At 60.3% G+C, this 26,334-nt stretch overlaps 2 protein-coding genes across 2 annotated transcripts in view; one reads left to right on the top strand and one right to left on the bottom strand.

Moving 5' to 3' along the window:
- Positions 1-639: 639 nt before the first annotated feature.
- ZNF687 (zinc finger protein 687) lies at positions 640-13,125 on the top strand. Its single transcript, XM_054396917.1, has 8 exons — positions 640-2,871; positions 5,145-5,323; positions 7,748-7,924; positions 8,399-8,561; positions 9,172-9,468; positions 10,398-10,510; positions 11,154-11,295; positions 12,652-13,125. The coding sequence occupies exons 1-8, from the start codon at positions 640-642 to the stop codon at positions 13,123-13,125; spliced, it is 3,777 nt and encodes a 1,258-aa protein (XP_054252892.1).
- A 4,201-nt stretch (positions 13,126-17,326) lies between these two features.
- The window catches only part of PI4KB (phosphatidylinositol 4-kinase beta), a 31,610-nt gene continuing 22,602 nt past the window's right edge, over positions 17,327-26,334 (bottom strand). Inside the window, exons 4-12 of the mRNA XM_054397027.1 lie at positions 26,013-26,240; positions 24,513-24,740; positions 22,360-22,469; positions 21,358-21,462; positions 20,382-20,505; positions 20,032-20,297; positions 19,147-19,279; positions 18,739-18,859; positions 17,327-17,878 (exon numbers count right to left, since the gene is read on the bottom strand). Of these exons, the coding sequence (XP_054253002.1) occupies positions 17,697-17,878; positions 18,739-18,859; positions 19,147-19,279; positions 20,032-20,297; positions 20,382-20,505; positions 21,358-21,462; positions 22,360-22,469; positions 24,513-24,740; positions 26,013-26,240 (1,497 nt within the window). The 3' untranslated portion in view covers positions 17,327-17,696. The remainder of the gene's footprint in view (positions 17,879-18,738; positions 18,860-19,146; positions 19,280-20,031; positions 20,298-20,381; positions 20,506-21,357; positions 21,463-22,359; positions 22,470-24,512; positions 24,741-26,012; positions 26,241-26,334) is intronic.

Genomic DNA, 26,334 nt, shown 5'->3' on the forward strand with positions numbered 1-26,334 from the left:
CTGGATTCCCTTTGTCTCCCCACAGCCATGTTTGCAAACCTGTTGCTGTGTCTCCCTTCAGCCTCCCCTGGTCCTTTATCCTTCAATCCTCAGCCCACATCTTCCTGCCCTCTTACCTGAGTCGTCTCCCTGCCATCTGGATGCCTTCCTCATGGGGCTGGCCTTGGGGAGGCCCTGCTGGTGTTGGGGGCAAGGACAGGTCCAGGGCAGGCTTTGGCTCTCCCTGCAGCCCTCTGGCCTGCCTGGTGGTTCCTCATCTTCTGCCCTTCCTCCAGGCCTGGGAGCAGGAGCAGAGCTCTCCTTGCCAGGCTGCCCCCTTCTGTCTCTGACCTCTCTGCCAGGGCACCAGGATTCTTCCGAGCTCTGCCCTGCTGGCTGGGGATCAGACACCGATCCGCACCCAAACGCGGCAGGAAAGGCCAGGAGGAGCCTTGGGCTTTGCCCCAGGGGCTCCAGGCTGGGCTTCAAAGGGGATTTGGTGCTTGGCTTGGGGCTGGGGTGAAGCAAGTTCCCATTCCTGTCTCTGCTCCGTGCCTCTGCTGGCTCCCACCCCCCCACCCACCACCCCCTCCCCGTGCCCAGGTCTCGCCGCTAACGCTGCCCTCTGCTCCCCTCGCAGCCTCTGCCCCCTCGCCCACCATGGGTGACATGAAGACCCCAGACTTCGACGACCTGCTGGCAGCTTTCGACATCCCTGACATCGACACCAACGAGGCCATCCGCTCCGGCCACGAGGAGGCCGATGCCCACATCAAGCAGGTGCCCGGGGAGCCAGGGCCTGCCGAGCACGGGCTGCCCCACGCGGACATCACCGCCGTCAGCGTCATCGTGAAGAACACCGTCTGCCCCGAGCAGCTGGAGGGCCTGGACGGCCGTGCCAAGGACGGGCACCTGCTGGGGCCCCGCCTGCTGCAGAATGGCTTCGGGGCCGCCGAGATCCCCAGGTCCCCCACCCCCAGGCCCGTGGAAGCCGTGGCCTCCTCCAACGGGGAGTGCTGGGCCAAGGAGAAAGGCCCCAAGGCTCTGGATATCTTCTCCCACTTTAGCCCCGACCCCAACGAAGACAACGCTGCCAACCTGATCGACAGGCCCCGGGACTGCAAGGCCAAGGAGAAGGGCCTGGCCGTGCCCTCGCTCTCCCCATCGCCCACCCCCTCCCTGGACTGCAAAGAGCCCATGGGAGAGGGCACCGAGAGCCTGCCCCCAGCCTTCCCCCAGCCCTTCACCAGCAGCCAGCCGGGGGGGGCGAATGGGTCCCCGGCCACCGTCCCCTGCGTCAAGAAGGAGGAGTCTGACTCGGAGGAGGTTGGACGTGAAGCCAGTCCCAAGGGGTTGGCTGCAGCCCTGGGGGACAGTCCCTTGGATCACCTCAAGTCGGTCACCGTTCGCTACTCCACCGATGATTCCCCCATGGCCTCCTGGCCTGGCTCAGACCCAAACCTGGACAGCAGCAACCTTCCCGAGGTGAAACAGTCACCGGCCAGCCCCCGGGAGCACTTCTTCAAGCCTTCCTCCCCCGTGGTGCAGAGCCCCAGGCTCCCCACTTCTCCGAAGCAGCTGGACACCATCACCCTCAAAGAGGAGCAGGAAGTCCTGGAGAAGTCGATGGGAAGCCCCCAGAGTATGTCCAGCGCTGAGGAAGAGGAGGAGGAGGAAGACAACAACAACAATTCCCCTTCCAATTCCTCACGGCCCCTGAAGGTGAGGATTAAAACCATCAAAACCTCCTGTGGCAGCATCACCCGGACCGTGACCAGGGTCTCCTCGGACTCAGAGCCAGGTTCCACCAAGGGACCAAGCGAGCAGAGCTCTCAGGAGACCTCCCTGGACGTCACCAGCTTCTCGGCGTCGGAGAAGGAGGAAGGCATCACTCTGGAGGTGCCCAAGGACAAAACCGAACTCTCCAGCCCCTTGAAAGCCATCGAGGGCCCCAAGATCGTCAGCGTCCAACTGGGCAACGGCACCAAGCTGAAGGGCACCGTCCTGCCGGTCTCCACCATCCAGAGCGCCAGCAGTGCCATGCTGATCGCCGCCAGCGTGGCCCAGCAGAAATCCGTGGTGCTGCCGGCCAAGCCGGGCAAGGCCGTGTCCAAGAACATCATCAACCTGGTGCCACAGACCCTGCCCAAGGCCGACGCCAGGACCAACGCCAGCCCTGCGGCGCAGACCACCGCCGGCGCCCACCAGAAGGTCAACGGCGCCGCGGTGGTGATGGTGCAGCCGCAGAAGCCTTCCCCTGCGGTCGCCGGCACCGTCATCTCCCGCAGCCAATCCAGCCTGGTGGAGGCCTTCAACAAGATCCTCAACGGCAAGAACCTTCTGCCCACCTACAAACCCAACCTCAGCCCTCCGGCCGACGCCGGCCTGGCCCTGCCGCCCTTCGGCTACCGCTGCCTGGAGTGCGGCGACTCCTTCGCGCTGGAGCAGAGCCTGGCGCGGCACTACGACCGCCGCAGCATGCGGATCGAGGTCACCTGCAACCACTGCACCAAGCGCTTGGTCTTCTTCAACAAGTGCAGCCTGCTGCTGCACGCCCGCGAGCACAAGGACAAGGGGCTGGTGATGCAGTGCTCGCACCTGGTGATGAGGCCGATCGCCCTGGAGCAGATGATCGGCCAGCCGGACATCACCCCCCTGCTCTCCGTCGCCTCCCTCCCCGCCGGCAAGGTCGCCGCCGCCGGCGTGGCGCAGGAGGCCCTGAGCGCGGCCAACGGGGCCCAGGACCTGCCGGTCCTGCCCCTGAGCAACAGCTTCGAGCAGAGCAGCTACAGCTGCTTCAGGTGCTTGGAGTGCAAGGAGCAGTGCAAGGACAAAGCTGGGCTGGCGGCGCACTTCCAGCAGGCTGGGGCCGGGGGCAGCGCCAGCAGCACGGTAGGTGGGGAGTGGAAGAGGGGTGGGCTGGGGAGAGGCAGCAAAGTGGCCCTGGGGCTGCAGGAGGATCCATGGGGTGAGGGCAGTGGGGTGAGGTTCACCAAGCTCCCAATATCCCCCCTGCCAAGGGCTCACTGAGCCTGGGCCACGGCTGGCCAGGTTGGGGTAGGCAGCCCCCGGGGGAGAAGCTGTGGAGCCAGGGGATGCCATGCATTGGAGGAGAAGGAGGAGGTGCCCTGGAAAGTGCCCATGCTGAAGGAAGGAGGCTGAGTCTTCACTGCCTGGGCTGGCACCTGCTGGAAGGGAGTGAGGAAGGGGAGAGGAAGAGGAGGTTCAGTCCTCCGGGGCCACTTCTCCTGAAGCTGGGGGAGAAGCTCCTGGACTGGCCCCAAAGGAGAAGGCAGAGGAGCACTCAGCACCACTGCAGCACTCAGAGAGTTCAGATCCTGCCCTTGGCTCACAGCAACCCCAGGGAGGCTCCAGGCTGGAAACTGCCCTGTGGGGAAGGCCCTGGGGGGGTTGGTGCCAGCAGCTGGAGGGGAGCCAGGGGATGCCCAGGTGGGCAAGAAGGGCAGCAGCAGCCTGGCAGGGAGCAGCAATGGTGCTGCCAGCAGGAGCAGGGCAGGGATTGTGCCCCTGCAATGGGCACTGGGGAGGCCACAGCTGCAATGCTGGTCTCAGGGTTGGACTCCTGAGTGCCAGAAGGACTTGGAGGGCTGGAGCAGGGCCAGAGAAGGGCAAGAGAGGTGGGGAAGGGTCTGGAGAAGAGGGCTGGGGAGGAGCAGCTGAGGGAAGGAACCCTCAGGTTGCCCCTTGAGGGTTGTTAAGCCCCTGGACGATTCCAGTTGTGGAGTCCCCTTCCCTGAAGGGGCTTCCAAGCTGTGGAGATGTGGTGCTGAGGGTCATGGTTTGGTGCTGACCTGGCAGTGCAGGGGACAGGGTTGTTCTCCATGATCTCAGAGGTCTCACCCAACCCAACCCTTCCCTGGCTCTCCAGACATGACCTAGGCAGTGCCTGCTGCTACACACCCGAGTCCCCCAGACTGAAAACTCCTGCAGGGAGAAGAGGGCAGGAGCTGGGGTTGGGTTCTTGCCCAGGTGGCTCTGTGTGGAGGGCAGGTTGGTCGCTGGCAGGCAATGGAGCTGCCCTGAGGTGAGGAACCAGGGTGTGAGGTGCCCTTGGGCACTGGGGCCCTGCCTGCTGGCACCTGTGGGTGCTGCTTCCTCTTTCCCTGGCGTGGAGCACAGATGGAGGCTGGAGAGACCAGGGAAGTGTCCTGGGGGGGGTTATTTCCACCTTGAGATCCTGGTCTGTCAGGGCAGGCAGCATCCAGCAGGATTGAGTCTGCTCAGGATCAACCTTTCAAAAGCAAGGAGGTCCACAGAGGTCCTCTCTGTGGCATGGCCTCACCTTCCCCTTCATCCAGAGACCTTCAGCCCCCTTGGCTGCCCCCTCACAGATGGAATTTGGTGTTTCCTGGTGGCTCTGTTTGCTTGGGAGCTGCTTCTGCAGCCAGGACAGGGGTCAGAGGCAGCTACTGCAGCTCTGCTGCTGCAGAGGGGAGCAGCTTCCTGCTTGGAGGCCTCTCCTCACTGCTGTCCTGCAGAGCCCTGGCACCACTGCCCCTCCCTGGCAGCACCACAGGTCCTTGCTCCATCCCCTGGCTGAAGAGGTCCTCTTGGATGGGTGGGGAGGTGCCAGGATAAGCTTCTGTGGTGCTCTTAGAATCCTAGAACCAGTCAGGGTTGGAAGGGACCACAAGGCTCATCCAGTTCCAACCCCCCCTGCCATGGGCAGGGACACCTCACACTGGATCAGGCTGGCCAGAGCCTCATCCAGCCTGGCCTTAAACACCTCCAGGGATGGAGCCTCCACCACCTCCCTGGACAACCCATTCCAGGCTCTCACCACTCTCATGGGGAAGAACTTCTTCCTCACATCCAGTCTGAATCTCCTCACTTCCAGCTTTGTTCCATTCCCTCCAGTCCTATCATTCCCTGACACCCTCAAAAGTTCCTCCCCAGCTTTCTTGTAGCCCCCTTCAGATCCTGGAAGGCCACAAGAAGGTCACCTCAGAGCCTTCTCTTCTCCAGCCTGCACAGCCCCAACTCTCTCAGTCTGTCCTCACAGCAGAGCAGCTCCAGCCCTCTGCTCCTCCTCGTGGCCCTTCTCTGGACACCCTCCAGCACCTCCACAATCCCTCTTGGAACAGAGGCTCCAGAACTGGACGCAGTGCTCCAGGTGGGGTCTCAGCAGAGCTCTTCTCCCCCAGGTCTGCACCACCTGTCCCATGATCATGGCCAACCGCTGCAGCTTCAACGCCCACCAGAGGATGCACAAAAATCATCCTCCCCACGTCTGCCCCGAGTGCGGCGGCAACTTCCTGCTGGCCAACTTCGAGGCTCACCTGAAGGAGTCCTGCCTGCACTTCTCCCGCAGGGTGGGCTACAGGTAGGCCCCCCCAGGGACACCCAGCACCCCAGGGCCGTGCTGGGCTCCCAGCCTGCAGGTGGGGAGGAGGTTGTGTGCCTGCTGCACCGCGGCGCGGGGCCGAGGGCGAACCCCAGAACTGCTCCAGCTGCCAACCACCGAGCCCCAGGGGGCTGGAACTGGGATTGGCAGGGGAGTTGGAACTGGGATTAGCAGGGGGGGTTGGAACTGGAATTAGCAGGAGGGGTTGGAACTGGAATTGGCAGGGGGGGTTGGAACTGGAATTGGCAGAGGAGTTGGAATTGGCAGGGGGAATGGGAACTGGAATTAGCAGGAGGTTTAGAACTGGAATCGGCAGGGGGGGTTGCAACTGGAATTAGGAGGAGGGGCTGGAACTGGAATTAGCAGGGGGGGTTGGAACTGGAATTAGCAGAGGGGGTGGAATTGGAGTTAGCAGTGGGGTTTGGATCTGGAATTATCAGGAGGGGTTGGAACTGGAATTAGCAGGGGGGGTTGGAACTGGAATTAGCAGGAGGGGTTGGAACTGGAATTAGCGGGGGGGGTTGGAACTGGAATTAGCAGGAGGGGTTGGAACTGGAATTAGCAGGGGGGGTTGGAGCTGGAATTATCAGGAGGGGTTGGAACTGGAATTAGCAGGTGGGTTGGAACTGGAATTAGCAGGAGGGGTTGGAACTGGAATTATCAGGAGGGGTTGGAACTGGAATTATCAGGAGGGGTTGGAACTGGAATTATCAGGAGGGGTTGGAACTGGAATTAGCAGGAGGGGTTGGAACTGGAATTAGCAGGAGGGGTTGGAACTGGAATTATCAGGAGGGTTGGAACTGGAATTATCAGGAGGGATTGGAACTGGAATTAGCAGGAGGGGTTGGAACTGGAATTAGCAGGGGGGTTGGAACTGGAATTAGCAGGGGGGTGGAATTGGGATTGGAACTGGAATTAGCAGGGGGTTGGACTGGATTAGCAGGGGGTTGGAACTGGAATTAGCAGGGGGGGTTGGAACTGGAATTAGCAGGGGGGGTTGGAACTGGAATTGGGGGGCGGGTTGGAACTCGAATTAGCAGGGAAGTTGGAACTGGAATTAGCAGTGTGGGTTGGCACTGGAATTAGCAGGGGAGTTGGAACTGGATGATCTTTGTGGTCCCTTCCAATCCAAACCATTCCATGAATCTAAGATTTTTCCTCCTCCTGGCACCTTAGGGTCTGGAGAACCTCTGGGGCTGAGGAGCAGCAGAGGGAGCTGGGGGGGTTCAGCCTGGAGAAGAGGAGGCTGAGGGAGACCTCATTGCTCTCTACAGCTCCCTGAGAGGAGGCTGGAGCCAGGGGGGGGTTGGGCTCTTCTCCCAGGGAACAAGGGACAGGACAAGAGGAAATGGCCTCAAGTTGCCCTAGGGGAGGTTTGGGCTGGAGATTAGAAGAAACTTCCTCACTGGAAAGGTTGCCAACACCTGTCCCAGGCTGCCCGGGGCAGTGGTGGAGTCCTCATCCTGGAGGGTTTTCAAAGAGCTGTAGATATGGTGCTGAGGGCCATGGTTTAGCACCAGAATTGGTGGTGCTGGGCTGATGGTTGGACCTGATGATCTTAAAGGTCCCTTCCAGCCCAAACCATTCCATGATTCTCTGATTCTGGCCCCTCAGTCCTGGCTTGCAGCAGCAGACTCTACAATCTCTGCTCCTCCTGATGAGCTGCCTGGGCCCTGGATCCACCAGCACTGGGCAGGACTTACTGCTCCAAACTGGAGCCCTCCCAGAGCTGGTTTGGATCCTGGTGTCTGTTGGGACAGGAGCAGACCCTGGGTCCTTGTGCTCTGCTTTCTCTCTGCTGTTAGATCTTGATGTATCCAGTATCTGAAGGGGGCTACAAGGAAGCTGGGGAGGGACTTTGTGGGGTGTCAGGGTTCAGATTGGATGTCAGGAGGAAATTCTTCCCCAGGAGGGTGGTGAGAGACTGGCACAGGTTGTCCAGGGAGGTGGTGGAAGCCTCATCCCTGGAGGTGTTTAAGGCCAGGCTGGATGTGGCTCTGAGCAACCTGCTCCAGTGGGAGGTGTCCCTGGCCATGGCAGGGGGGTTGGAACTGGCTGAGTCTTGGGGTCCCTTCCAGGGGGGTTGGAACTGGCTGAGCCTTGGGGTCTCTTCCAGGGGGGTTGGAACTGGCTGAGTCTTGGGGTCCCTTCCAGGGGGGTTGGAACTGGCTGAGCCTTGGGGTCTCTTCCAGGGGGGTTGGAACTGGCTGAGCCTTGGGGTCCCTTCCCAGGGGGGTTGGAACTGGCTGAGCCTTGGGGTCCCTTCCCAGGGGGGTTGGAACTGGCTGAGCCTTGGGGTCCCTTTCCAGCCCTGCCAGTTCTGTGCTTCTGTGCGGCGGTGCCTGCAGTGGTGCTGAGCTCCCCTCAGCCTCTGGTCCCTCACTGCTCTCCTGCTCCCCTCAGGTGTCCCAGCTGCGCTGTGGTCTTCGGAGGAGTCAACTCCATCAAGTCCCACATCCAGACCTCCCACTGTGAGGTGTTCCACAAGTGCCCCATCTGCCCCATGGCATTCAAGTCGGCCCCCAGTGCCCATGCCCACGTCTACACCCAGCACCCCGGCTTCAGCAACCAGCAGTCCAAGTGAGTGGCCTGGTGGGCTGGGTCCTGACAGACCTCACCAGGGAATGGCCTTAGGTTGCCCCCAGGGCAGGTTCAGGTTGGCCATGAGGAACAATTTCTGCCCCTTGAGGGTTGTCCAGGCCTGGCCCAGGCTGCCCAGGGCAGTGGTGGAGTCTCCATCCCTGGAGGGGTTTCAAAGCCCTGGAGCTGTGGTGCTGAGGGCTGTGGGTTGGTGGTGCTGGGGCAGTGCTGGGTCAAGGGTTGGATTCCAGGAGCTTAAAGACCTCTTCCAGGCAAAGTGATTCCATGATTCTGATTCAGGATCTGGGAGCAGCCTCAGTGGGTGGGATGTGGGCAGGGGGGGAGCTGCACTCAGCTCCTTTTCACTTCCCCATCCCTCGCCGTGGGTCAGCCTGGGCCAGGGACTGCCAGAAGGCTTCTGCCAACCAAGCTCCTGCAGATGCCCAGCAGCAGTGGTGCTCTTCCCTCCCACAGGATGATTTACAAGTGTGCCATGTGTGACACAGTCTTCACCCACAAGCCCCTGCTCTCCTCCCACTTCGACCAGCACCTCCTCAACCAGCGAGTCAGCGTCTTCAAGTGCCCTGACTGCCCTCTGCTCTTCGCCCAGAAGCGCACAATGCTGGAGCACCTCAAGGTACCCCCCAGCTGGCTGCCCCCCTGCACAACCCCTCCCTGCTCGTGGCTGAAAAGTGTCCTTCACCAGAGGTTTCTGAGGTCTGCCAGGTCGTAAGAGAGATGTGGAGCTGCTGGAGGGTGTTTCAGAGGAGGCCACGAAGATCAGCAGAGGGTTGGAGAAGCTCAGCCACAGGGACAGGCTGAGGGAGTTGGGGTGGTTCAGGCTGGAGAAGAGAAGGCTCCAAGGAGACCTTAGAGCAGAATTCCAGAACCTGAAGGGGCTCCGGGAGAGCTGGGGAGGCCTTGGGGTGATAGGATCAGGAGCAATGGAGCAGGTGCAGCCTAAAACTACCACAGGGAGATTTAGGTTGGACATCAGGAGGAAGTTCTGCGCAGTGAGGCTGGGGAGAGCCTGGCACAGGTTGCCCAGGGAGGCTGTGGCTGCCTCCTGCCTGGAGGTGTTCAAGGCCAGGCTGGATGAGGCCTTGAGCAGCCTGGGCAGGTGGGAAGTGTCCCTGCCCGTGGCAGGGGTTTGGAGCTGGCTGAGCTTTGAGCTCCCTTCCAACCCAAGCCAGCCTGGGCCTGTCTGAAAGGAGACAGCTGCCAACAGCCTGCTCTCGGCCCTGCAGAACACTCACCAGCCCCAGAAGCCCAAGGAGGACCTGGCAAAGAAGGCAACCATCCTGCTGACCCCCAAGCAGGAGCCTGTGGAGACTCCAGTGTCCAAGATCTCGGAGGAGTCCTCATCCTCCTCGGAGGAGGACGACCCCCCCAGCTCCCCGGAGCTGCGCAAGGCCAAGCGGAGTCGCTTCCAGCGCAAGGCAGGGAACAAGTCCAAGGGCAGTGGCTGGACCTGCGGCGTCTGCCACTCCTGGTTCCCTGAGCGTGATGAGTATGTGGCACACATGAAGAAGGACCATGGCAAGGTGAGGAGAGAGCCTCAGGGCCTCCAGCTCTCCTTGGGAATGGCACAGAGCAGCAGGGCAGCACCTTTGGGTTCCTCGCTGGGGCCTCAGAGCTGCCTGCCAGTAGCTGAGTGGTGGAATGCGGCTGGTCGGAAAGGGCCTTGGAAGGTCACTTGGTGCAGGCAAGGAGGGCATGGAAGAAATATCAGAGCGAGCCTTGAGCTTCCTTCAGAGCTGTCCCAGGCTCTTGGGGGTGAATACAGTCACAGAAGTGTTGGAGCAGGTCCAGAGAGGCCACCAAGACGAGCAGAGGATGGAGGAACCTCCCCTATGGAGCAGGCTGGGAGAGCTGGGGCTGTTCAGCCTGGAGAAGAGAAGGCTCCAGGGAGACCTCAGAGTAACCTTCCAGTACCTGAAGGGGCTCCAGGAGAGCTGGGGAGGGACTTTGGACAAGGGCTGGGAGTGCCAGGCTGAGGGATGATGGCTTTGAGCTGGGAGAGGAGAGATTGAGAGTGGAGATGAGGAAGAAATTGTTGAGAGTGAGGCTGGGCAGAGCCTGGCACAGGTTGCCCAGGGAGGCTGTGGCTGTCCCCTCCCTGGAGGTGTTCAGGACCAGGCTGGATGAGGCCTTGAGCAAGCTGGGCTGGTGGGAGGTGTCCCTGGGCATGGCAGGGGGGTTGGAACTGGATGGTCTTTGAGGTCCTTTCCAACCCAACCCATTCCATGATTCCATGATCTGCTGCATCTGGACATCCTCCCCCAGCACCAGTGTTGAAGTTCTGGGGAGCAGGGATGTGGACAGCAGAGATCAGCTGCTCCTAACCCACTGGGAGCAGAGAGGGGTGGGCAAGAAAAGGATGAAATCTGCTCTGGCTTCCCACGTGCAGCTTCTCCAGGCACTCCAGAGGCCCTGCTGGGGCCTGGGTGCCCACCTGGCTCTCTCTTTGCAGTCAGTGAAGAAGTTCCCCTGCCACCTGTGCGAGCGCTCCTTCTGCTCTGCCCCCAGCCTGCGCCGCCACGTCAGGGTCAACCACGAAGGGATCAAGAGAGTCTACCCCTGCAGGTACCTCAGCACCCTCTGCCCAGGGCAGGGTCTGCTTCCTGCTGGGGAGACCTTGGTGTCCCCCAGTCGAGCTGTGGTGGTAGGGCTGGGGGGGTTAAACCTACAGATGGTTGAGGCAGGAGGTTGGAGGGAGGTGGGGGTGGGGGTTGGGATCTTCTCCCTAGTCTCAGGTGATAGAAGGAGAGGAAATGGCCTCAAGGTGCCCCAGGGGAGGTTCAGGTTGGCCATGAGGAACAATTTGTGTCCTGCAAGAGTGGTCAGGGTCTGGCCCGGGCTGCCTAGGGAGGTGGTGGAGTCCCCATCCCTGGAGGTGTTGAAGGAACCTGTGGCTATGGCACTTGGGGCCAGGCTTTGCTGCCCATGATGGGGTTGGGTTGATGTTGGCCTGGATGACCTTGGAGGTCTTCTCCAACCCAAGCAATCCTATGGTGGGGAAGGAGGAGGTGCCAGGAAGGCCTCAGGGATTTTTCCCCTCTTGTGGACCCTGTTTGAGCACCTTTGTGGTTCGAGTTGAGGGGTCAGGAAGCCAGAACCAGCTTCCCAGGGCAGCCAGGGCTTGGCAGCTGCTTGGCTGTGCTGCAGCAGGCTCAGGACTCAGCTGCTGGCTGTGGACCTTCATCACCTCTCTGCTCTGGCCCTGCAGGTACTGCACAGAGGGCAAAAGGACCTTCAGCAGCCGACTCATCCTGGAGAAGCACATCCAGGTGCGGCATGGGATCAAGGTGACCGACCAGGCCAAGAGCCAGGAGGTCGTCATCGCCCGGATAGGGACCGGCACCGCCCAGGTACCAGCCCGGGGGGTCCCTCGGGGGGCTCACAGAGGGCACAAAGGGTTGAAGGTGTGGCCAGGGCAAGGCCATAGGGTTGGAGCTGGTTGAGCTCTAAGGTCCCTCCCAACCCAACCCAGCCCAACCCAGCCCAACCCAGTCCAACCCAACCCAGCCCAACCCAACCCAACCCAGTCTGGGATTCTCCGCGGTCAGAGGCTGCTGTGGGATCCCCTAGGGCAGGGTTGCTGGCAGGGGCAGAGCTCTTGGGGCCTGTAGCTGTAGGAGCTCTCTGGGAAAGCCAGGAGCAGGCTGGGCAGTGCCTGAGGCAAGCTGGGCAGTACCTGAGGCAAGCTGGGCAGTGCCTGGGGCAGGCTGGGCAGTACCTGAGGCAGGCTGGGCAGTGCCTGGGGCAAGCTGGGCAGTACCTGGGGCAAGCTGGGCAGTGCCTGGGGCAGGCTGGGCAGTACTGGGAGCAGACTGGGCAGTGCCGGGGGCAGGCTGGGCAGTGTCTGGGGCAGGCTGGGCAGTGCCGGGGGCAGGCTGGGCAGTACTGGGAGCAGACTGGGCAGTACCAGGGGTAGGCTGGGCAGTGCCAGGGGGCAGGCTGGGCAGTGCCTGCAGGTAGGCTGGGCAGTGCCTGGGGCAGGCTGGGCAGTACTGGGAGCAGGCTGGGCAGTACCAGGGGTAGGCTGGGCAGTGCCTGGGGCAGGCTGGGCAGTACCAGGGGTAGGCTGGGCAGTGCCGGGGGCAGGCGGTGCCAGGGGCAGGCTGGGCAGTGCCTGCGGGTAGGCTGGGCAGTGCCTGGGGCAGGCTGGGCAGTACTGGGAGCAGGCTGGGCAGTATTGGGAGCAGACTGGGCAGTACTGGGAGCAGACTGGGCAGTACCAGGGGCAGGCTGGGCAGTGCCGGGGGCAGGCTGTGCTGGGAGCAGGCTGGGCAGTGCCAGGAGCAGGCTGGGCAGTGCCAGGGGCAGGCTGGGCAGTGCCGGGGGCAGGCTGGGCAGTACTGGGAGCAGACTGGGCAGTACCAGGGGTAGGCTGGGCAGTGCCAGGGGGCAGGCTGGGCAGTGCCTGCGGGTAGGCTGGGCAGTGCCTGGGGCAGGCTGGGAAGTACTGGGAGCAGGCTGGGCAGTACCAGGGGCAGGCTGGGCGGTGCCAGGGGCAGGCTGGGCAGTACTGGGAGCAGGCTGGGCAGTACCAGGGGCAGGCTGGGCAGTGCCAGGGGCAGGCTGGGCAGTACCAGGGGCAGGCTGGGCGGTGCCAGGGGCAGGCTGGGCAGTACCAGGGGCAGGCTGTGCTGGGAGCAGGCTGTGCTGTGCCGTGCCGGGAGCTGCTCCCTTCCCCAGCAAAGCTGCCCGGGGCCGTCCCGCAGGTGCCCGGCCGCAAGCGGAGGCTCTCCTCGGACGAGGGCGACTCCTGCAGCGAGGAGCCCGACAGCACCACCCCCCCCTCCAAGACCCCCAGGGGCGAGCGCAAGGCTCCCTTCCGCTGCCGCAAGTGTGGCTACCTGGCCAGCAGCGCCGCAGACTTCCAGGAGCACATCCCCCAGCACCGGACTGACGACAGCTCCCAGCAGTGCCGCGAGTGCGGCCTCTGCTTCACCTCCCAGGTCTCCCTCAACCGGCATCGCTTCATCACCCACAAGAAGAAGAAGGGCACGGCCGAGCCGGAGGAGCCGGGGCCCAGGAGCCCCCTGGAGGGTGGCGCCCAGCCGGCGGCCGACGGCAAACTGTCGTGCAAGGTGTGCGGCCGCGGCTTCGACAGCCAGCTCAACCTCAAGACACATTTCCGTACCCACGGCATGGCCTTCATCCGTGCCCGCCAGAATGCCAGCCCTGACAACTAGGCCCTGGCACGCCCGGGGCCGCCAGGCCTGTAAATAATCGGCACAGAGCCCTGGGCTGCTGCTGCTGCTGCTGCTGCCAGCGGCTGCCGGTGCCCGCCCAGGCTGCCCCTTCCTGCCTCCCTCCCTCCCTCCTCCTGGGCAGGGTGAAGGAGCTGCGAAGAGAGGAGGACCTGGGTGGCACCGTCCGGCCTGGCTCTGTGTGCCCTGCTGGACTGGGGGTGAGCAGTGGGCAGCCACCCACGGCCACCCCCTGACCCTTCCTGCCCACCCTGGTCTGAGGGCAGGAGCTGGAGGAGGGCAGGGCTTTGGCTGCTGCTGTACAGGAGAGGAAGGGCAGAGCCTGGACCTGCTGCCCTGTGCCCGAGGAGCCCCAGGGGTTGGGTCACTGCCTGCTGCTCTGTCCGCACGCGGGGAGGTGACCCCAGTGGCCTCCCTCCCGTGGGGATGAGGATGGGAGAATGACTCCTCCCAGCCCACAGCCACCCTGCTGACCCTGGCACCAGCTCCCCTCTGGCACCGTGGGGCTGGGTCCGGGCTGTGCCGCACCGGAAGGGAAGCCCAACCGGAGCCTGGGGCCCAGGGGGGACACCTCCCTGGCAGGACAGTGGCAGCTGTGCTGATGATGACCTCACAGCAAATTCCACCTTTTGGGTTTTCTTTTGCTTTTCCTGCCCCCTTTGAATGTTACTTCTTTTGCGTCTGCTGGGGGATGCCAGCTCCAGCCTCCTGGCCAGGCTCCATCACCCCAGAGGTGCCCCAGCCCCTCCTTGGCTCCTGCCAGAGGTCCCTTTGTCACTTGCACTAACCCAAGGTGGCTTCGTGCCCCGGGACCGCCACGCTCGGGGCCCCAGCTGGCAGCGTGCCCCAGGAGGAGGAGGAGGAGGAAGAGCTTTTCCTTTGGCAGAGCAACAAGAGAAGGCGGAAGGAGGCCTCTGGGTGAGCTCAGCACAAGGCCAAGGCTGGCAGCACCAGGGGGATCTCCCTGTGCCCTTGGCAGGATCGGTGCCGGCAGCTCTCCCGGTGGAGGAGCCATGGGGAGGGAAAATCCCTGAGGAGGGGAAAACTGCTGCTGAATCCTTTCCAGACTGAGCTGCTGGTGGTGAATCTCAGGGGGGCTGCTCCTGGGGGTGCTGCTGCCACCCACTGCCACCCCCTCCCCTTCCTGCCCAGCTCCGGCTGGGCCCCTGCTGCCCTTTCCCCTCCCTCAGCAGGCACAGAGCAGCTCCCACAGCGCTCAGGCTCAGTCTGAGCTCCCTCCTCAGCCAGCTGGGGGCCGGGGTGGGGATGGATCTCACCTGCATGGGGGCTGCCACTGCCTTGTCATCATCCCCAACCCTCTCAGCACCTTCAAGGGGGAAGGGAGGTTGGGTGGGGGTGGGGTGGGGGATGGGGCTTAAAAAAAACAAACAAACAAAAAAAAACAAACAGCCAGAAAAAAGCAAACTTTCTCCTTGTCCTGTTCAGCCTCTGTGCTTGGGGTAGGGTCTTTGTGTGGCTAACCTCTAACAGCTCTCTGTAAAGTTTTATCATACACTAAAAGTGACAAAAAAAAAAAAAAAAAACAAAAAAAAAAACCAAACCAACACCAAGCTACTGTTGTGATTTTGGGGCTTGTTTTGTGTTTTGTTTTGTTTGGTATTTTTTGGGTGGGGGTTTTTTCCTCCGTTTTTTTTGTGGGCTGGGGGGAAGCTATTTTGCTGCTGGGTGGGGGAGGGTTTGGGGGAGGGGGGGAGTGGTCTCTTTTTATTTGCTTTATTTCTTCCCCCCACCCCCCTTTTGATTTCTTCCTTTGGAAGACTTTTTAAGTGCAGGTGGAGTCAGCACACAGAGAGGTTGGGGAGGGAGGTGGAATAGAAAGGCCTAAAGCCAATAAAAATCAAAGCAAGCAGCAGGTCCTCCCCACCCTCCCCTTAAGGTCTCCTCAGCTCAGCTCTGTGTTGCCCCCTCCCCAGTTTGTGTCCCCCACTCCCTCCCTTGGCTGTACCCCGGGGGGGGGGGCTGTAAATGCTGTTTAATACTAGAGAAGAACCTAAAGTTTCTACAGATTTTAGAGGAAGGAAACAAAGAGAAGAAACCACAGAACCCCTTGCTTTGTAATCTTGGTTTTTAAGCACTTCAGTGCCTTTAGCTCCATTTCTGTTCAAGTGTGGGGAGGGTTTGGGTTTTTTTGTTGGTTTGGGGTCTTTTTTTTTGCGGGGGGGGGAGGGTTTGAGGAGGGGCAATCCACTTGTTTTTAGTGGGGGGGGGGGGTGGGGGAGTTGTGATTCTGCTACGTTAAAAGTAAGGGCACTGCAAGAGGCTCTCAGGTATCCTTTATTCTTGTAGTAATAATGCAATTAATTAATTAAACTTTTAGTGGTTTAACCCCTGCTGTGCCCTGTCTTGCTTACATGGCCCCACGAGTGTCCTGGGAGGGGGCGGGGGGGGGCCCCCCTGTGCCCCCCACTCCCCCTTCTACCCCTTCACAACTCTTGTTGGTCCTGCCCTGAAAGAGGGAAAGGGATGGAAGGGTTCTGAGTGCCCCCCCACCCCCTCCTTCCATCCCTGCTCCCCTAACAGAGGCTTCAAGGCTGCTCCAAAGCCCTCTCCCCACCACCACAGGAGCCCCATGATTGTTTGTGACCATGATTTGAGGGGGGGGGACACCCTCCCCCCCCCGCCTCAGACCCTGATTGCAGCCCCACACACCCCCAGGCAGCTCTGGCACTGCAGCCAGCCTTTAAAAATAGAAGTTTTGGGTCTTTTTAATGCTAAACAATCAACAGGACAAAGGATTGGTGCTAAACAAAGAGCCCAAGGGCAGCCGAGGGCGGGGGGGGGGGGTGTGTCCCAGCCAGCACGGGGTGAGGAGGGGGCCACGGGGAGCTACAGGAGGGGACAAGGGCTGGCAAGGTGTCACCATCTGACCAGCAGGATAAGCCCAGTCTGGGGGGACATGGGGGGGCAGGGGTGGGGCAAGGAGTGCTCAATGCTCTTAAAGCAAAGAAAGAGGCTGGGAGGTGTCTGGACCCCCCCAGAGCTCAGGTGCTTGTTGGGGGAGGGGGTGTTGTTAAAATGGTTGGGCTCCATTTTGCCCTCCCCATGGGGCTGGAGGTGCCCCTGGAAGGCCACCCCCAGGCTCCCACCCATCCTGGAGGTTCTCCTGGTCAAGTCCAGCCCAGGGCTCCCCAGGAACTTGGGGGGTAGGGGAGGGGGCACATACAACACTGCCCCCAGCACCCCAACTGCAGCCACCCAGCCCCTGCCTGGCAGAAAAGCAGCCAGAAAGTATTGCTGGGGAAGGGGGGAAGGAAGTTCACAGTCCCAAATGCCTGGAACAGAGTCAAAAACAACAAAAAAAAAAAAAAGGTGCTGGAAAGGAGCAGGAGGCTGCCCTGAAACCCCCACCCCACCCCTGCCCCACACACCCCCAGTGCCCCCCCCCGGGGTGGGCAGCAGCCTCCTGAGGGAGCCCAACCTTGCCCATGCCAGCCTTGGGATGCTGCTGGGCTAAGGGGACCTTAAGGAGGGGAGGTGTGGGGGAGCAAGAAAGAAAGAAAGAAAGAGGCTGAGGTGGGGAGGGGGAGCTGAGAGACACCGAGGGGGGGAGAGGACATGCAGGGAGGGGCCCCCAGGGTTCACCTCCTCTGCCTTCAAGTGGTACCAGCAGAAGGCTCAAGTCACAGCAGACACCGAAGGTTGGGAGGAGGGGAAGGGGGGCACAGGCCCTGCTGAGCCTCTCCCCTGCCCCCAGCATCCCCAGGTCCTAAACTCGTGAGATTGTAGCCCCCCAGGGGGGTAATACTGAGGGGGGGGAGGTGGCAGCTCCCCTGTCCCCATGCCCTGTGCTGGCTCTGCTGCCCCCACCCTGGCACGGCAGCGGTTGGGCACCGCCTGGTTGGGCACTGCCTGCTCCGTGGCACCAGGGGGCTGCTGTTGGGTGGTTGTGGTTTGTTGCTGTTTTGTTGTTGTTTTGTTGTTGTTTTGTTGTTTTGTGGTTCGTTGTTGTTGTGTTGGTGTTGTTTGTTGTTGTTTTGTGGTTCGTTGTTTTGTTTGCTGTTGTTTTGTTTGTTGTTTTGTGGTTTGCTGTTGTTTTGTTTGTTGTTGTTTTGTTTGTTGTTGTTTGGTTTGTTGTTGTTTGGTTTGTTGTTGTTTTGTGTTTGTTGTTGTTTTGTTTGCTGTTGTTTTGTTTGCTGTTGTTTTGTTTGCTGTTGTTTTGTTTGCTGTTGTTTTGTTTGCTGTTGTTTTGTTTGCTGTTGTTTTGTTTGCTGTTGTTTGACCTCCTCCTCGTTGTTTTGCTTCTTGTTGTTTTCCTTCCACTGCTTCAGGTTGGGTTTGGATTTGCTTTGTTGGTTGGTTTTTGTTTGTTTGTTTGTTTGTTTTTTTGTTCACGTTTGGTTTTTGTTTGTTTTTTTTTTTTTACCTCAGTTTGCTTTCGGTGGAGTCCTGGCCAGATGCTGCTGACCCTCAGCCTTCACACCACCGAGGAGCAAACCCAGACCTCCTCCACCCAGGCTGCAGGGGGAGGGGCTGGGGCCGGGCGCGGCGGTGGGCAGGGAGCTGTGGTGGGCAGGGAGGAGGCTGCTGGCCCTTCACATGATGCCGTTGGTGAGGTACTGGAAGCCATCATAGAGCTTGGTGGTGATGGAGCGCATGCTGCCGTCCACCAGCTGCTCGATCAGCAGCTGCAGCTGCTCCTCCGTCATGTTCATGTGGAATCGCTCCTTCAGGTTGCGGATGGTGGAGGAGCCGTGGAAGCAGGGCAGCTGGGAGCCTGGGGGGAGGCACACAGAGGGCAGGGTGGCCTCCAGCTGGCAGAGCTTGTGCCCCTAGGGCGCTGGCTCTGAGGGTGGGTTGGGGGATTCGGTCCTAGAAGGGGGTTGGGTGGGAAGGGATCTTGGAGATCGGGAAGAGTCAATCCCCCCCCCCTCGGGATTTGCTAAAGGCACTCACAGAAGGGGGTGGGTGGGAAGGGATCTTGAAGACCACCCAGCTCCAAACCCCTGCCATGGGCAGGGACACCTCCCACCAGCCCAGGCTGCTCAAGGCCTCATCCAGCCTGGCCCTGAACACCTCCAGGGGCAGCCACAGCCTCCCTGGGCAACCTGTGCCAGGCTCTCCCCAGCCTCACTCTAAAGAATTTCTTCCTCATCTCCAGTCTCGATCTGCCCTCCTCCAGGGACGTTTTGGTGGCCTCCACATCCTTGTCACTGGCTGAGAGGTTGGTTTGTGGCACTGGGATGGTTTGGTGGCCTCCATCCAGCAGAGCCATGTCCTGCTCACTGGCTCTGAGGCTGGTCTGTGGCACTGGGATGTCCCCAGAGCTGCCAGGAGGTGTCAGGGTAACTCAACCTGAAGCCACCACCTTGCCAGGAGCATTTATGGACCACAGCCCACAGCATCCCCAACCATTCCCCTGGGCCAGGAGCTCCCTGTGCAGACCCCAGACCCCACCAGAGCCTCTCCTGATACAAAATTTCTCCAGCTGCTCTCCAAACCTCACAACCCTCCAAGTGCTGAGGGCCACCAAGCCACTTCTGGGCAGCCTACACGTGGTGGCCCTGGGGGGCAAGCCCTGGGACAAGCCCTTGGACAAGTCCTGGGGCAAGCCCTGGGCCTGGGACCTGTCCTCACCTTGCTGCATGATCTCCACGATCTGCACAACTTTGTCCATGTGCTTCCGGGCCGCGATCAGCCCCTGCAGCATCAGCATCTTGTAGTAGTTGAACATGTCCCCATCCAGCCCCCCCATCACCTGCAAGGGAGAAGCTGCCTGGGTGGAGGGCAGAGGGTGCAGGAGCTGCAGGGCAACAAAGTGCCCTGGGCAGGGAAACTGCCACCAGGGAGGGGTTTAGGGAATTTCGCTGCCCACAGAGCTCCTCCTGCTTCAGCAGGCTCCCAAGAGCAGCTTGGCTGAGGCTGCAGAGGTGGCCAAGAACCTCCACAAGGCACCAAGCCAGCTGCCAAGGGCACCCCTGGGCGACCCAGCAGCAACTGTGGCACCACCTCTGGGCCCTCTCCACCCTGTGCCCCCTCACTCACATCCACAAACTCTGTGGTGAGTTTGAAGGCAGAGGTCTCGAAGCCGAGGTTCCTGGGGGAGCTGGAGAGGATGAAGCCGAAGTCGATGTGGATGATGTGGCCCTCTGCATCCAGCAGGATGTTCCCATTGTGCCTGGGGGCAGAAGGAGAACTTCCCATCAGGGACAAAGTGACAGTCACAGAATGGGTTGGGTTGGAAGGGACCCTCCGGATCATCCAGTTCTGGCCCCCTGCCATGGGCAGGGACACCTCCCACCAGCCCAGGCTGCTCAAGGCCTTCAGCAGCTCCAGGGAGGGAGCAGCCACAGCCTCCCTGGGCAGGTGGGGTCTCAGCAGAGGCACAGAATCCCCTCCCTGCTCTCCCTGCTTTGGATGCAGCCCAGCACAGGGCTGGCTCTGGACTACCACGGCCACCAAACGCTGTCCCCAAGTGCCATGGCCACAGGTTTCTTGAACACCTCCAGGGATGGAGACTCCACCACCTCCCTGGGCAGCCTGGGCCAGTCCCTGACCACTCCTGCAGGACACAAATTGTTCCTCATGGCCAACCTGAACCTCCCCTGGGGCAATTTCAGGCCATTTCCTCTCCCTCTATCACCTGAGACTAGGGAGAAGATCCCAACCCCCACCCTGGCTCCCACCTCCTCTCAGGGAGCTGTAGAGAGCAATGAGGTCTCCCTCAGCCTCCTCTTCTCCAGGCTGAACACCCCCAGCTGCTCCTCCACCACCCTCTTCTCCAGACCCTTCCCCAGCTCTATTGCCCTTCTCTGGCCCTGCTCCAGCCCTCAAAGTCCTTCTGGCAGTCAGGAGCCCAACCCTGACCCCAGGATTGCAGCTGTGGCCTCCCCAGTGCCCAATCCTGCTGGAAGTCAGCTCCAGACCCACCTGTCCTTGACCTGCAGGAGGTAGCACACCAGGCAGTAACCAGCACAGCTCTGCACAAAGTTCCTCTGGGCTGTCAGGAAGGACTCAGTGTTGTAGTTGCCATGTTCCTGCAGGAAATAATCCAGCAGGGAGAGCAGGGACTGCTTCTTGATCTGGTGGATGGAGACGGCGTTCACCACGGGCTCGATCATGCCGCTGTCGGCGGAGATCACCAGGATCTTGTATGGCTTGATCCAGAGGGGGACTCGCTCCTGCTCCCAGATGGACTGTGGGAGACAAGCAGAAGATCCCTCAGGGTGTCCCCCTGCAGCTCTGCCCGCCAAGGGCAGCTCCCTCTCCCCTCTCCTCACCTGCAGCTGCTTGAGCACCTGGAATGCCAACAGCTCCTGCCGGAGGTCATCCCCACACTTGACGATGACGGAGAGCAGGCGCCAGGAGGGCAGGTGGCCGTAGGGGGACCCCTCCCGGATCCTCCTGCAGGGAACAGGCAGGGATGGGAGTGAAAGGAATGGGGAAGGTAGGCAGTGGGCAGCCCAGAGGTCTCCTCCCAGCAAAGATCTGGGACAAGAATCATGGAATGGTCCAGGCTGGAAGGGAGCTCCAAAGCTCACCCAGCCCAAGCCCTGCAGTCAGCAGGGACAGCCCCAACCAGATCAGGCTGCCCAGGGCCTTGTTGAGCCTCACCTTGAAGAGCTCCAGGGAAGGGGCCTCAAACACCTCCCTAGGCAACCTGTTCCAGAGTTGCACTACCCTCATGGTGCAGAACTTCTTCCTGCTATCCAAACTGAACCTGCCCTGGAAGCCTCTGGAATGCCCAGCTGGGACTGCAGCAGAACCAGGACTGCAGGAGCTGCACACCCAGCCCTGGAGCCAGCAGCACCTCCAGGAATTAACCTTCCCTGAACCCCCCAGGGTGGGCAAGAGCACCCTTTGGTTTATAGAGCCCAGTGGGGTCCTGCCCCAAAACAGGGCAGGGAATGGAGGGGGCTCAGTTCCCCCTCCCTCCCCCCCACCTCCATCCTTCTTGCTCAAGCTGCAGTTTGGGGGTGGGAGACACAAGAGCAGGAACACAACTGAGTTTATTTTGAGCCAGGCCAAACTCTCCTGACGTAAAAGGTGGCCAAAAACACCTGGCAAAGCCCCTCAAAGCCTAACCCAGGAGCAGCAAATCTGCCATGGACTTCCTCCCCCCTCCAGCACATCCACCCTGAGCTGTCCTCCACCCACCCCGGGGAGGGGCAGGGCACAAAGTTGAGGCCACCATAAACGAGGGAGTGCTGAGCCCAGCCCAGCCCAGCCCAGCAGCTGTGTCCCTCCCAGCCCTACCTGACTTTCTCCTGCCAGGGCTCCTTCAGGGCCACAGCAGAGGGGTCCTCGGGGTCCCTGCGGAAGGCCGTGGGGGTGTGTGCCAGCTGCTCCGACAGCCTCCTCCTGCAGGCACAGCCACAGAGCCCTGGGGGTGAGCAGGGGGCACCAGGCTGCACCCACAGCCTGCTCCAGCCAAGGAACTTAAGGGAATCATAGAACTGTTTGGGTTGGAGAGGGCCTCCAAGGTCATCCAGGCCAACATCAACCCAACCCCACCACAGCCACCAGGTGCCATGGCCACAGGGTTCTTGAACACCTCCAGGGATGGAGACTCCACTACCTCCCTGGGCAACCTGGGCCAGTCCCTGACCACTCTTGCAGGGCAGAAATTGGTCCTCATGGCCAACCTGAACCTCCCCTGGGGCAATTTCAGGCTATTTCCTCTCCTGTCACCTGAGACCACCTGGCTGCAGCCTCCTCTCAGGAGCTGCAGAGAGCAATGAGGTCTCCCTCAGCCTCCTCTTCTGCAGCCTCCCCACCCCCAGCTCCCTCAGCTGCTCCTCCCCAGCCTCTTCTCCAGACCCTTCCTCAGCTTCCTTGACCTCCTCTGGCCCTCCTGCAGCTTCTCCAGACCCTTCCTCAGCTTCCTTGACCTCCTCTGGCCCTCCTGCAGCTCCTCAATGTCCTGCTTGGCCCAAACCTGCCCCCAGGATTCCAGGTGTGGCCTCCCCAGTGCCCACTCCAGGGGCACCATCACTTCCCTGCTCCTGCTCCCTCCATCAAAATTCAGAGCTCAAGGACTTCATCCCAAAGCCCAAGCCAGGGCTGCTTTGCCACCAGCAACTGAAGCAGCCCTGAGGGTCTCAAAGGCTTCTCTTGGGGTTCTCACCAACCTCCACTGCCCAGGGTCTGCACAGCCCTTCCTCAACCCCTGCAGATGTTTTTTTTTTTTCCCTCTGGGAATCTCTCAGACAGGTTTCCCTTTTCCCCAGCTGAGCTCCCAGCCCAGCCCAGCCTCACCTGATGTCTCCAGCAGCGATGAACACTGGCTCCCTGCTCTCCTGGCTGGTGATGCTGTCCACTGAGAACTGGGAGATGTTGTCACAGCTGTTGGTGTGGATCTCTGGCAGCTGGGAGGGCAAAAGGGTGAGAGGTGGGATGGGAGGCTGCTGGAATGGGAATCCCACTGCTCTTTGATCCTGGGACCTCCTCATCCCATGGAGATCTGATGCGGACCTCAGAATGGTTTGGGTTTGAAGAGACCTCAAGGCTCAGCCAGCTCCAACCCCCCTGCCATGGGCAGGGACACCTCACACCACAGCAGGTTGCTCACAGCCACCTCCAGCCTGGCCTTAAACACCTCCAGGGATGAGGCTTCCACCACCACCTCCCTGGGCAACCTCTGCCAGTCTCTCACCACCCTCATGGGGAAGAACTTCCTCCTGACATCCAATCTCAACCTCCCCACTTCCAGTCTCACTCCATCCCCTCCTTACTCCCCTGGGATGCTTTTAAGGCTATGCTTTTAATTTCTGTCCACAGAGTTAGAGCAGAAAAGTAAAAGAATGTAAATAAATCACTGATTCTATGATTCTATGATCCCTGGGCACCTCTTTGGCAGGGGACTCTGTGCCAGCTCTCCACACTACAACACCCCTGAACCCCTGGGCAGTCTCTGGGCAGCTCTCTGCCAGGGGAGGGGGGGGGATTGTGATGGTTTGAAACTGCCTTTTTAATTTTTCTTCTCAAAGGTCAAGCAGAGAAAGCTGAAGAGTGTAAATAAGTCACCACTGGGTGTAAGAAAGCAAAATACTGATTGTTCTGAACACTTCCACTGGACAGATAGAAATGTTTAAGAACTACTGCTCAAAACAAAGTGGGGCAGTCTGCAGCCAGGGCAGCTTGCTGGGCTGTCTGGCTGCTGTTTTCTTCTTCTCTTCTGGCTGAAGATAACACACTGACCTTGGTGAGCTAAGTGAACAGCCTCTTTGCTTCTACCTAACTGCTTTTCTGCCAGGGGGGTCTGGGGGGGAGGCCCCTGGGAGAGAGGCCCCTTGGGAAAGGTCCCCTTTGGGGGGAAGCAAAGGGAGCTTGGCTGTGCTCTTTCTGTTGCCTGTATGTATGTGTAAATGTTGTGAATTGTGTCTGTTTGTACATACCCATTGCACTTCATCACAGATTGTAGATTCTGCTTGTCAATACAGCTGGCGTTCGCTTTCCAGACTGAGCCAGCCTGGTTACTGGTGGTGTGGGGGGAATTTCAGCTCACACTGACACAGGGGGCCCTGGCAGCTCGCCACACTACAACACCCCTCAGCCCCTGGGCAGCTCTCTGGCAGGGGACTCTGCCAGCTCACCACACTACAACACCCCTCAGCCCCTGGGCAGCTCTCTGGCAGGGGGGGGCTGTGCCAGCTCACCACACTACAACACCCCTCAGCCCCTGGGCAGCTCTCTGGCAGGGGGGAGCTGTGCCAGCTCTCCACACTACAACACCCCTCAGCCCCTGGGCAGCTCTCTGGCAGGGGGGAGCTGTGCCAGCTCTCCACACTACAACATCCCTGAGCCCCTGGGCAGCCCCTGCCCAGCTCTCTGTCAGGGGACTCTGCCAGCTCTCCACACTACAACACCCCTGAGCCCCTAAGGAGGTCCTGGGCACCTTCTCACAGGGGCTCTGCCAGCTCACCACACTACCACATCCCCTCACTCCCTGAGCCCCTAGGGAGTCCCTGCCCAGCTCTCTCCCAGGGGACTCTGCCAGCTCTCCATACTACAACACCCCTCAGCCCCTGGGCAGTCCCTGGGCAGCTCTCTGCCAGGGGGGGCTGTGCCATCTCTCCACACTACAACATCCCTCAGCCCCTGCCCAGCTCTCTGGCAGGGGGGACTCTGCCATCTCTCCACACTACAATCCCCCTCAGCCCCTGGGCAGCTCTCTGCCAGGGGGGGGCTGTGCCATCTCTCCACACTACAACGTTGATCCCTGAGCCCCTAAGGAGGTCCTGGGCACCCTCTCACAGGGGCTGTGCCATCTCTCCACACTACAACCCCCCTCAGCCCCTGCCCAGCTCTCTGCCAGGGGGGGGCTGTGCCAGCTCTCCACACTACAACCCCCCTCAGCCCCTGGGCAGCTCTCTGTCGGGGCGGGGGGGGGGGGGCCCGTGGCAGCTCACCTCCACCTGCAGCTCCACGATGTCGTCCACGGACCAGGCCTCGTCGTCGTTGTCGTAGTTGGGGACGGTGGAGAAGCTGCAGGCCCTCTGCTCGGGGCTGGCGCCGCACTCGGGCAGGCTCTCGGCCGAGCGGGTGCTCCGCATGCGGTTCTCGGGGATCCGCGCCGGCACGCTGGCCGTGTCGAAGTTGTCGCACTCCAGGACCTCCACGTAGATTAAATAGGGAGCCTGTGCCCCGACCCCCCCCCGAAAAAACCAGAGTAAGAACACCAAAGGGCTTTAGAGAGGTGTTTAGGGTGGAGAAGGCTTGAGGGGAGGGTTGGGGAATGGTTAGGAATCGGAGAATCAGAGAAACAGAGAATCAGGGAATTAGAAACATAAAATCAGAGAATCAGAGAATCAGAGAATCAGAGAAACATAAAATCAGAGAATCAGAGAAACATAAAATCAGAGAATCAGAGAATCAGAGAAACATAAAATCAGAGAATCAGAGAATCAGAGAATCAGAGAATCATAAAATCAGAGAAACAGAGAATCAGAGACTCACAGAATCAGAGAATCACAGAATCAGAGACTCACAGACTCAGAGACTCACAGACTCAGAGACTCACAGACTCAGAGAATCACAGAATTAAGAGAATCAGAGACTCAGAGAACCACAGATTCAGAGAATCAGAGAATCAAGCTGGTTGGAAGAGACCTCCAAGCTCCACCAGCCCAACCTATCCCCCAGCCCTATCCAATCAACCAGACCATGGCACTAAGTGCCTCATCCAGGCTTTTCTTGAACTCCTCCAGGGGCAACCTGGGCTAGTCCCTGACCACTCTTGCAGGGCAGAAATTGGTCCTCATGGCCAACCTGAACCTCCCCTGGGGCAATTTTAGGCCATTTCCTCTCCTTCTACCACCTGAGACTAGGCACCTGAGCCCACCTGGCTGCAGCCTCCCCTCAGGAGCTGCAGAGAGCAATGAGGTCTCCCTCAGCCTCCTCTTCTGCAGCCTCCCCACCCCCAGCTCCCTCAGCTGCTCCTCCCCAGCCTCTTCTCCAGACCCTTCCCCAGCTTTGCTGCTCTCCTCTGGCCCTGCTCCAGCTCCTCAATGTCCTGCTTGGAGTTATGGTCCCAAACCTTCCCCCAGCATTCCAGGTGTGGCCTCCCCAGTGCCCATTCCAGGGGCACCATCACTTCCCTGCTCCTGCTCCCTCCATCAAAATTCAGAGCTCAAGGGCTTCACCCCAAAGCCTGCAGAGGGTCCCCCCCCAAAAAGAAAACAAAAAAAAAAAAAAACAACCAAACAAAACCAAAACCCCCAAAGAACTTAAAAGAACTCTTTAGGGTGGAGAAGACTTGAGAGGGGATTTGATAAATGTTTAGAAATCATCACAGAATCAGCCAGGTGGGAAGAGACCCCCAGGAAGCAGGATCACAACCTGGAGCCCTCCCTTCTCCCAGCAGCCTGAGTCACTTTTGGAGCCAAAGCCACTGCTGCTTCTCCTCTTACCTTGTCCTTGGAGTTGAGGACAACTGCCTGGGTGTGAGGCACCCTCACCACGTGGTGGTCAAAGCCAGCAGTGGGCAGCCAGGCCCTTGCTGGCAGCTTGTGGTTCAGCAGGGACAGCTCTGAGATGAGCCTCTGGGTCTTCTGCTCTTTGGTGGGCAGGGTGGCCAAGCGCTTCCCGATGGCGATCAGGGACTTGATGAATTCCCTCTCGGGGGCGAGTCTGACAGGCTGGAGACAGGGGGAGGGGAATGGAAGAGGTGGGGAGGGGACAGGGTGAGGAGACCCTGCAGGTTCTGCCACGGAGCTCAGCAGGGTGAGGAGA

This window comes from Indicator indicator, chromosome 40 (genome assembly GCF_027791375.1).
Source record: "Indicator indicator isolate 239-I01 chromosome 40, UM_Iind_1.1, whole genome shotgun sequence".
NCBI classification, from domain to species: Eukaryota; Metazoa; Chordata; class Aves; order Piciformes; family Indicatoridae; genus Indicator; species Indicator indicator.

Excerpts from the sequence above, each read along its gene's own strand:
- ZNF687 (XM_054396917.1), top strand. The coding sequence starts at position 640 with ATGGGTGACATGAAGACCCCAGACTTCGACGACCTGCTGGCAGCTTTC. Across the intron at positions 2,872-5,144 it reads GGGGCAGCGCCAGCAGCACG|GTCTGCACCACCTGTCCCAT; the intron begins GTAGGTGGGGAG and ends CTTCTCCCCCAG. Across the intron at positions 11,296-12,651 it reads TAGGGACCGGCACCGCCCAG|GTGCCCGGCCGCAAGCGGAG; the intron begins GTACCAGCCCGG and ends GCCGTCCCGCAG.